This window comes from Triticum urartu, chromosome 1A (assembly GCF_056163025.1).
Source record: "Triticum urartu cultivar PI428250 chromosome 1A, HENAU_Tu73, whole genome shotgun sequence".
Taxonomy (NCBI): domain Eukaryota; kingdom Viridiplantae; phylum Streptophyta; class Magnoliopsida; order Poales; family Poaceae; genus Triticum; species Triticum urartu.
The window spans coordinates 319,786,983-319,796,661 of record NC_141873.1 but is presented as its reverse complement, the minus strand read 5'-3'; the positions used below and the strand labels follow the sequence as shown (position 1 = coordinate 319,796,661).

The 9,679-nt window shown below is 43.0% G+C and overlaps 2 protein-coding genes across 2 annotated transcripts; both read left to right on the top strand.

Annotated features, from left to right (window-relative positions):
- The first annotated feature begins 2,825 nt into the window (after positions 1–2,825).
- On the top strand, positions 2,826–4,541 carry LOC147991055 (uncharacterized). The gene has a single exon (XM_087538511.1). It carries the CDS (start codon positions 2,826–2,828, stop codon positions 4,539–4,541), a length of 1,716 nt encoding a protein of 571 aa, XP_087394637.1.
- Positions 4,542–5,139: 598 nt separating this feature from the next.
- Positions 5,140–9,467, top strand: LOC147991054 (uncharacterized). The gene is made up of 2 exons (XM_087535870.1): positions 5,140–6,552; positions 8,098–9,467. The coding sequence occupies exons 1-2, from the start codon at positions 5,140–5,142 to the stop codon at positions 9,382–9,384; spliced, it is 2,700 nt and encodes an 899-aa protein (XP_087391996.1). The 3' UTR covers positions 9,385–9,467.
- Positions 9,468–9,679: the final 212 nt, after the last annotated feature.

Sequence of the window (9,679 nt, the reverse complement as noted above, 5' to 3'; positions counted from 1 at the left end):
TTATGCGGTTTGACCGATAAAGATCTTCATAGTTTATGTAGGAACCAATATGAGCATCCAGGTTCCGCTATTGGTTATTGACCGAAGACATGTCTTGGTCATGTCTGCATAGTTCTCGAACCCGTAGGGTCCGCACGCTTAAAGTTTTGTGACGATCGGTATTATGAGTTTTTGTGTTTTGATGTACCGAAGGTAGTTCGAAGTCCCGGATATGATCAAGGACATGACGAGGAGTCTCTAAATGGTCGAGATGTAAAGATCGATATATTGGATGACTATGTTCATACACCGAAAGTGTTTCGGGAGGTTTCAGACATTTACCGGAGTACCGGGGGTTACCGGAACCCCCCGGGGAGTATATTGGGCCTTAGTGGGAGAAGAGGAGGGGCGGCCAAGGGCAGCCGCGCGCCCCCTCCCCCTCTAGTCCGAATTGGACAAGGAGGGGGGCGGCTCCCCCCCTTTCCTTCTCTTCCTCTCTCCCTTCCTTCTCCTCTCCTACTCCAACTAGGAAAAGAGGGAGTCCTACTCCCGGTGGGTGTAGGACTCCCCACTTGGCGCACCCTCCTCCTTGGCCGGCCGGCTCCCCCTAGCTCCTTTATATACGGGGGCAGGGGGGCACCCCAGACAGAACAATTGATCTGTTGATCTCTTAGCCGTGTGCGGTGCCCCTCTCCACCATAATCCACCTCGGTCATATCGTAGCGGTTCTTAGGCGAAGCCCTGCGTCGGTAGCTTCATCAAACATCGTCACCACGCCGTCGTGCGGACGAAACTCTCCCTCGAGCTCTACTGGATCGTGAGTTTGCAGGACGTCATCGAGTTGAACGTGTGCTGAACGTGGAGGTGCCGTACGTTCGGTGCTGAGGATCGGTCGACCGTGAAGACGTACGACTACATCAACCGTGTTGTTATAACGCTTCCGCTTAACGGTCTACGAGGGTATGTGGACGACACTCTCCCCTCTCGTTGCTATGCATCACCATGATCTTATGTGTGCGTAGATTTTTTTTTTGAAATTACCACGTTCCCCAACACACCTTAGTACAGAGGGGGTGTTGGGCTGTTTTCAAGATGTTGGGAGTTGTTTTTTTGTTGACCCAACTTCTTCAATGTCGGAAAGACTAGCACAATGCATGTGCACTGCAACGGGAGAAACATATTCATAGTCTCACAGCAGGGGGGACAATTGTCTCACTGTAAACGGACACCCGCACAACCCCCTCCTATCAGCACCCGCAGTCAACGACTTAATCCCCTTTGTCATCACAAAACCTCTTCTATCACAACATAGTAGTTAAGCTGTGTCGCCATGTTGTCGCGGCTCGTCCAAATCCATCAACCATGTCGCCGCCGATTTACTCTGCTCTGGCCTAGCCTCCGGAGCAGCCTATGGGATCTAGTCATGAAATTTTGTTATTTTCAAGCTAAACTGTCTGATTTCTTTCATAGCATGCACATCATCATATGGTGTTTAATGGAATTTTACATATTTGTGGAGAACAACTATATCGGAGGGAAAAAAACAATCATCTTAGAAATTTTAGATATCCTTTTCAATAAAATAACGTTCTAGGCTCTCTAGATCCACGGAGCCAAATTGCCTCACTTAGTGATTGATCTGGTATTACACATTTGAGGGTGTTTATCAGACCAAAAAATATCCCTTTATTCATGCAAAATAACTTTTATCGGACTATGCATGTACACCACATATCTTTATCTCTGGTTAACGAAAAATGTACTGAATATGACACCATCAAATATGTTAGTCTGATAATATTTTCATGAGAGAAACTATTAAGTCACTTCTCACATCTATTTCAATGAGTTCCTTGCTGGAAACAAAATACTACAATACTCGCAATTGGGTCAACTCTTGAAGAACAAAGCACGGGCTCTTTCATAAGAATAGAGCGCAAAAAGGCATTTATTATTTCAAACAATGAAAACCAGTCACCTCCATCAATAAAAAATGGATGATCTCACAAGAAGATTTTACACTAAATAACAGATAGAGTAAAGGAAGTAAAGCCTGGTTTCAAAGTCAAAATACTGCTTCACAAGACCAGCTATCCAAGTGGCTAATTTTTAAATTAAATAAAAAGTCCTTTTAACTCAGTGGTAGAGTAATGCCATGCTGATAAAGGGCTTTTTAAATTAGTGGTAGAGACCGGGCAAGATATGTTTAATTATGCATGACTCCATAGTCATTATACATCACAATATCGATGAATGGAATAAACGACGGCTGGAAAAATAGAGTCCAAATGCATGCTCTGGAAGCAAAAGATATGCTTCAGGAGAAACACAAATCACAAGAAATCTGCTCCTTACTAGTAGTAGGTGGAGGTAATGTTGCCGAGGATGAGCAGCACATAGCCAGGGGCAGTGATGGGAGGGGCTACTGCAGTATGAAATGGAGGAGGCATGAGGGGCTTTGTTGGGTACGAATGCCGCCAGAGGCAAAGTCGTGTTGTGTAGGTCGCCGTCGGAGGAGATGTGGGAGGGGGCGAAGGGGACGACGAGGATGTGGGGTGTGTGGTGTTGATGATGGGTGGTCGGACTACTACAATAGAGGAGAAGTAAGAGACGTGTCGGCCGACTGATGACGTCGGTGTCATATTTGTTGTGGTCGGACGGAGGAAGGAAGGGAGCGGGAGAGGCAACGAGGAAGGGAGAGTCGTGGTAGTGGTGGGAGACAGGGTGGAAAAGAGGGCCAGGCAGCGCAGACAACAACAACCACGATTGATCGGTTCTGACATTGTCGATTGTTGCCTATTTGTACGGAGCTTTTTCTGAGATATGGCTAGCCGTGCTGGTTCGTGATGGAAGGAAAAGAAAATCAAGGAGAAGAGCAGTCAGCTGATCCAGTGAAAGACATAGGAGAGAGAGCTCACCAACTTCGGTCTGCATCAGATGCAGATTTGAGGATAGATGAGCAGGCTCAAAGATCCATGGCAGTCCCCTCGCTGGAATTTAACCTCCAAGCGCTCTCCATCAATGAGCCAGAGGTCGTTCGGATTAAGGCGGAGCAAGAAATTCAAGAACAAGGAGCAGATGTAGAGTTCAATGTTCTCATGACCCTTGCGTCTACAGGAGGACCTCCCCGGGTCCTTTCTTTACAGGCGGTGCAGCAGTCCATGGCTAGAGCGTGGAGAAATAATTATTATGGAATTTCACAGCTTTCAAAGTACATCTTTGTTGCCCATTTTCAATCACTTCAGGCTTTGATGTTTGTGATTACTCGGCAGCCATGGAGCATGGGATCAGACAACTTTTTGTTAGAATGGATGGATCCAGAGGATGAGAATAAAAGGATAGAGGATTATCAATTCAAAACAATCTACGTTACAGTCAGAGTTTATGGAATACCTAGAAAGTTTAGATCTAAAGCTCTGCTATCCAGCATACTTGAGAGTATAGGTGAGATATCTGAGTTCCATCCAATAAATCAAAGTATGATTTTAGCCAGGCAGGAATACATTTGGGGTACAATAAAAGTTCAGGTAAACAAGTCAGTCAGAGACAAGGTATGGGTCACTTTCAATACGGATTTATCAGCCTGGGCATATCTGTTTTACGAAAGAATTGGTAGAATTTGTACTTTTTGTGGTGTCATGTTTCACAGTGTGCAACATTGCAAGATCAGAAACAATATCCTTATGTCAAGGAGAAGAATTCAGATTTCACCAGAAGATGTTGAGCCTAACAGATATGGAGAGTGGATGACAAATGCAGAGTTAATCCCTCAAAATTTAGTGCAGAATGCAGAGCACAATGCACATAATTTCTCCTCTTTTCGGAATCCGCAATTGGCAAGGTTACAACGTCAATTTGTTGAAGAGTCAAAGGGAAAAGGGAAAGCTGTTCACCAATCTTATCCATCTATACAGGAGCCAAAGGAGATGTCCATTAGAAAGATCAATGAGCAATTCAGAAGGCTGGAATCAGGTCCCTCATTACAACCTACATGTAGCGGGTCTCCTTACAGGTTGCAAGATCGTGCTGGTCTTTCTCTTAATTCCACTCAGTGCTTGCAACAGAGTCAAAGTGGTGCATTACAAGCAGTGAATGTACTTGGTCAACAATTATCAGTTGTGGTTAATAAAGAAAAAGCATCTAGTCAGACAAATATTGAGGGTACCACACAAGTTGAAACCGGAAGAGCTCCAGTTCACCCTATAAATTTTTCTGTTCCAGTGACCCAAGAGTTGCAACATGTTCCAGGAAGAGACCTCGGTTTTAATAACGCTCCAGGATCCAATCCTTTTATTTCTCATGATTCACCTCCTGTTACTGTTAGATCCAGTCCCAAAAGGCCGGGGGATTCAATTCTTGGAGCGCCTCCACCCCCAGCTAAAAAACAGCCTCTATCCTATGAGTTGCAAGGAGATGAGCAGCCAGATGTATCGACTGTTGTTGCAACTGAGGCATCCCCATGCTTCAGGATGGACAGGGTTCAGGCTTACTTGGTGCTCCACCTGTTGGATTACCTCTTATTGGCCAAGCATCTTCACTGGGTGCTTTGGGTGCCACAATAGCTGCGACTTGCATCAGCGATGTTGTTCCTACAGGGCAGCCAGTTTCTGAAGGAGCTGCGGTTTCTCTCACTGCCTCCCTTCCCAGACCTATCGAAGCTCAGAGGAGCCAGAATAGACAAAAAAGTAGTCGTTGGGACATTCCTCCTGCGAAGGGATCTGGGGATACACGTTCCCATCTCCATGAGTCTCTTCGCCCTTGGCCTACTACTTACCTTCCGAAGCGTCACCATGGTGCCCATTATATGAGTAATACTCATTGCCTGCGCAGAAACAGGGGTATACCTATTAAAGACAGGGATTTCACCTCCTCTGCTTATATGACCGCATCACCTCTGCAGTTTGCTGAAGAGACTGGAGCTAGTTATGAGCCGTGGCCCATTAGCACGTCTTCCCCGACAAATAGTGCGGGCACAGTCTATTCTCATCAAGCTGCATCGGAAACTCACAGTGTCTCTAAAACCGTTAGCAAAGGAAATACTCTGGATCACACACAAGTTCAAGGTGGAGACACTATGGAAGTTGATCGTCACTTAGATCAGACCATAAACTGTGCTATGGATCGGGCAGCGGCGCATGGCCCTAACGCGCCTCGGGTGCCATGAAAGCCATTGCTTGGAATTGCCGAGGTATGGGCCGGGGCCTTGGCAATGATCGTATGATGTTCCTGGCCAATCTCATCCGCTCCACTAAAGCTCAGGTAATTTTTATTTCTGAAATTAAATCTTCTAAAGTTGGTTCTCGAGATCTTGTCAATCGTTTTGACATTTCTGATAGCATTGTAGTTCCTTCGCGAGGGTCGTCGGGAGGCCTTTGGCTGATGTGGACAGATGAGCTCAAGGTTTCTGTTTATAGCGCTTCGTTCCATGCTATCCTAGCGAATGTAGTTCATGTAGCTTCAGGTGTAGAGTTTTGTTTGGTATGTATATATGGTGATCCTTATCATCGCCAGACTACTGTCATATGGAATCAGGTGGCCACTTTTGTGTATGATAACCTAGGCAAGCCGATGATCTGTATGGGTGACATGAATGATATCCTGTATGATATAGATAAATGCAATGCTAGTGTGAATTATTATCGGATGTCTTCCTTCCGTTCTTTGATTAAAAATTGTGGTTTCTTTGACATTGGTTATAGTGGGCCGGCTTACACTTGGCATAATAGGCAGCACATGTCTAACCCTATCTATCAACGTTTAGATCGCTGTTTGGTCAATCCTGATTGGTGTGCTCTTTACCCAAATACTAAAGTGCTTAATCTTCCTATCATTTTAAGTGATCATGCTCCTATTCTCATATCTACTGATGGACAGTTCTCTAAGCCAAGACAGTCTTTCAAATTTGAAAACTGGTGGCTTCTTGAGAAGGACTTCCATGCTCATGCCAAGGCAGTCTGGAACAGTACCAGGACAACCTCTTTTTCTGCCAAAACTTTTTGTCTTGCAGGATCTTTAAAGAGGTGGTGCAAAAAGAAAAGGCCTATTCAGGAAGAATTAAAAGAATTGGAAGGTCAAATCAATCAGATCCAGTTAAAGCCTCTTCATCAGCAGGATCGTGTACTAGAGAACTCCCTTACAATCAGGTATGAGCACAACCTTTCTAAACTTAATCAGTACTACAAGCAAAGGGCGAAGAAAAACTGGGCTATAGGTGGGGATAGAAACACTAGGTTTTTCCAGCAAGCTGTTCTTAAAAGACGGAGAAGAAACACTATTTTTTCCATCAAAGACGAGTATGATGTAGTTCATTTTAAACCAAGTCAAATTGCTAATACCTTTGTCAACTACTTCAGATTCATCTTTGCCTCTCCTAACATTAATATGGGCAGGCCTTATATTGAGACACATCCACTTCTTCATCAAGAGGACCCCACTTACTCAATCCCAGATAAGAATGAAATATTGCAGATTCTCAAGGATATGAAGCTAAATGCATCACCAGGACCAGACGGTTTCAACGTGGAATTTTACCTTGCAACATGGGACTGGATTGGAGATGATGTCACCAACTTGGTAACCAATTTCTATCATACAGGTATATTACCTCCTCACATTAGTGACACTAATATTGCTCTCATCCCTAAAAAGTTGGTTCCTCAAGTTCCTACTGATTATCGTCCAATCAGCCTTTGTAATGTTATTTATAAGATCATTGCTAAATCTTTGGCTAATAGGCTCAAACCGCACCTGCCTGATTACATTGAACCAACTCAGCAAGCTTTCATTGAGGGGCGTACAATTAGCGATAACATCATCATTGCTCAAGAAATTACTCATACATTTGTTCTTAAATCCTGGAAACAACAAGCTTTCATGCTTAAGATTGATCTTGCTAAGGCTTTTGATCGTATTGAATGGAATTTTATTGTCTCTGCTCTTGCTCGTAAAGGTTTGCATGCTCATTTTATCAATCTTATTTATGCTTGCATTTCCTCTCCCAGTTTTTCTGTCATCATTAATGGTCAACCTACTCAGAAATTTAAAAGCAGCAGAGGCATTAGGCAGGGATGTTCCCTTTCTCCTTATATTTTCGTGCTTGCTATTAATGAACTTTCTCTTGCGCTTAATGAGGCCATGGCTAATAACCACTTACAGGGTATTTTGCTTGGTACAAATTGCCCCCCTATCCACTCTTTACTCTTTGCAGATGATCTTTTGGTCTGTGGTCAAGCAAGCATTCGGGAGGCTCAAATGATGGCTCAGATTATTCAACATTTTTGTGATCAATCAGGTCAAACTCCTAACTGGTCCAAGTCGGCTATTCTTTTTAGTGCATATGTCAATCAATCAACTATTGCTGATATCAGGAGCATCTTTCCTGTTAGTTCCATGGATGAGAGTTTTAATCACCTGGGCCACCCGTTAATCCTTCCAGCCAAGAATAGGGTTGTAGCTTACAATTTTGTTCTTGATAAATTTAAGGCTAAGCTTCCTTATTATAAAGCTAACATGCTTTCACATGCGGCGAGACTTGAGCTTATTCGAGCTGTTTTCTCTGCCATTCCTGTTTATTACATGTCCAATATTTTATTCACCAAAAAAATTATTGCTAAACTCACGTCTATTATTAGAACTTTTTGGTGGACAGGAATCAGGGAGGACAATTCCAAGGGACTTTGCCTAAGAGCTTGGAAAGATATCTGCACTTCTAAGAAAGAAGGAGAGCTAGGAATTAGAAACCTTCATGCCATGAACCAAGGCCTCATCCTTGCCTCGGCTTGGAGACTTGCAAACAATCCAAACTCACATTTACATCTTGTTCTCAAATCGAAATATTTTTCAGATACCTCCATTTAGGCTGCCTCATCCAACACTCCTAAGTCAGCTTTTTGGTCATCCATTCTCAAGATGCTACCTAAACTTAAGAACCATTCTTTCTACCACATCACTCAAGGGAACATCTCCATTTGGAGCACTCCTTGGTGCTCAGCTTGGACTGATATTCACAATCATCTCATTATCCAACCTACTGGCTACATCTATCCTGCACAAGTGAGAGATCTTTGGCTCCCAGGGCATAAAACTTAGAACATCAGCTTAATTCATTCTCTTTTTCAGGAGCCGACGGCATCTATTATTACTCAGACTACCATCATTCCGGATGACTGTCTAGACATTCTTTGTTGGGATCTTACTCTTAATGGTAAATGTAACTCTAAATCCACTTACAAATTGTGTTTGCAGGATATTCAAAGTCAGCCAAGAAACCAACCTTCGCAGGTCTCCCTACAGGTTAAACAGCTTCTTAAGCAGGTTTGGAAGCAAAAACTGATGGCACCCAGAGTTCAAACTTTTGCCTGGAGGTTACTTCGGAAAGCTCTTCCAACAGGTTTGAGAGCTAGTCGATTTTCATCTCATATTTCTAAACAATGTTGTCGTTGTGATCTTGAAGAGGATGACATGCATCTCTTTTTTCGTTGCACTTTTGCGAGAGCATCTTGGTTTGCTCATCCTTGGTACATCAGAAGTGATCTTCTAACTGAGAATCATCTTTCTATGCAAAGTGTTATTCATGTTCTGCTCAATATGAATCACCCCTATGCATCTATATCTAACATTTTCAATTTCCTTTGGTGCATATGGAAATCTAAAAATGATTGCTTATTTGCTAGAAAAATGCCTCTTCCTCATCAGGTACATATTGCTGCTTCAGCTTTGGCTAAACACAATAATTACTTACAGAATTCAGTCCATGATGGTAAGCAAACTGATCAGCTTCTTACCTCTCATAATATAAGTACCTTACCTCAACAAGGCTGCATTGTTAGGACGGATCTTCTCATTTTAGGAGCTAAAATTTATTCTGATGCCGCTTTCAACTGTTCGAAGATTCCAGGACTTGTACATGGAACAACAACTACTGGAGTTGGAGTGTTTCTCTGTTTTTTGCAGGATCAAGCTGAGGTCAATGTGCAAATTCAAGCTTCCACCCAAAACACAAGCACGCCTCTTCAAGCTGAAGCCCTTGCTTTTCTTCTTGCAGCTCAAATTGCTCACAGGCTTCACATTAATAGGCCTACTTTCCTCACTGATTGTCTCTTCTTAGCAAAAGCAGCAGCGAAAAGAAGTGTTTTGGTTGATTCTACCCCTTGGTCCATCAGGAAATATCTTGCTGAATTTTTCTCTCTTACTAAAGATCTCCAAGCACAGGTGTTTCATATATCAAAAGAGATTAATGGCATAGCTCACAATATGGCTCATCAGGTTCTTAGATGTTCTATAGAACCTGACATTAGTTGTTTTGCTTCAGCTCATTCATATAGGACATGCCCTGTAGTTTCCCTCCTTTCCAATATCAATTTTCATTTTCAGGGCTATATACTTCACACTGTAAGATGTTATTGAGCTGAATAAAAGTGTTGGCGCTTGTGCTCTGTTCAAAAAAAAAGAGAGATAGGGGTCGTTTAAAAATATCGACATGACGCGGGTTGTCTAGAAATATCTACCTTAGTGATGTGGCTAGTCGGGAGAGATAGAAGTTGTCTAAAAATATCTGCACAACACGGGTTGTCTAAAAATATCTACCTTGGTGCGGGCGTCTTTACGCAAAATCGCCACAAATTACCTCTGCCCGTTAGATGCACGTTCGATAATCATGACTGTTAGATGCACATGTGATAATAAAAACAAAAATATCTAC

Bases quoted from the DNA above. Each gene is read 5' to 3' on its own strand.
- LOC147991055 (XM_087538511.1), top strand. From the start codon at position 2,826: ATGGAAGGAAAAGAAAATCAAGGAGAAGAGCAGTCAGCTGATCCAGTG.
- LOC147991054 (XM_087535870.1), top strand. From the start codon at position 5,140: ATGAAAGCCATTGCTTGGAATTGCCGAGGTATGGGCCGGGGCCTTGGC. The intron at 6,553-8,097 runs GTAACCAATTTC...TCTCTTTTTCAG, and splicing joins GAGATGATGTCACCAACTTG to GAGCCGACGGCATCTATTAT.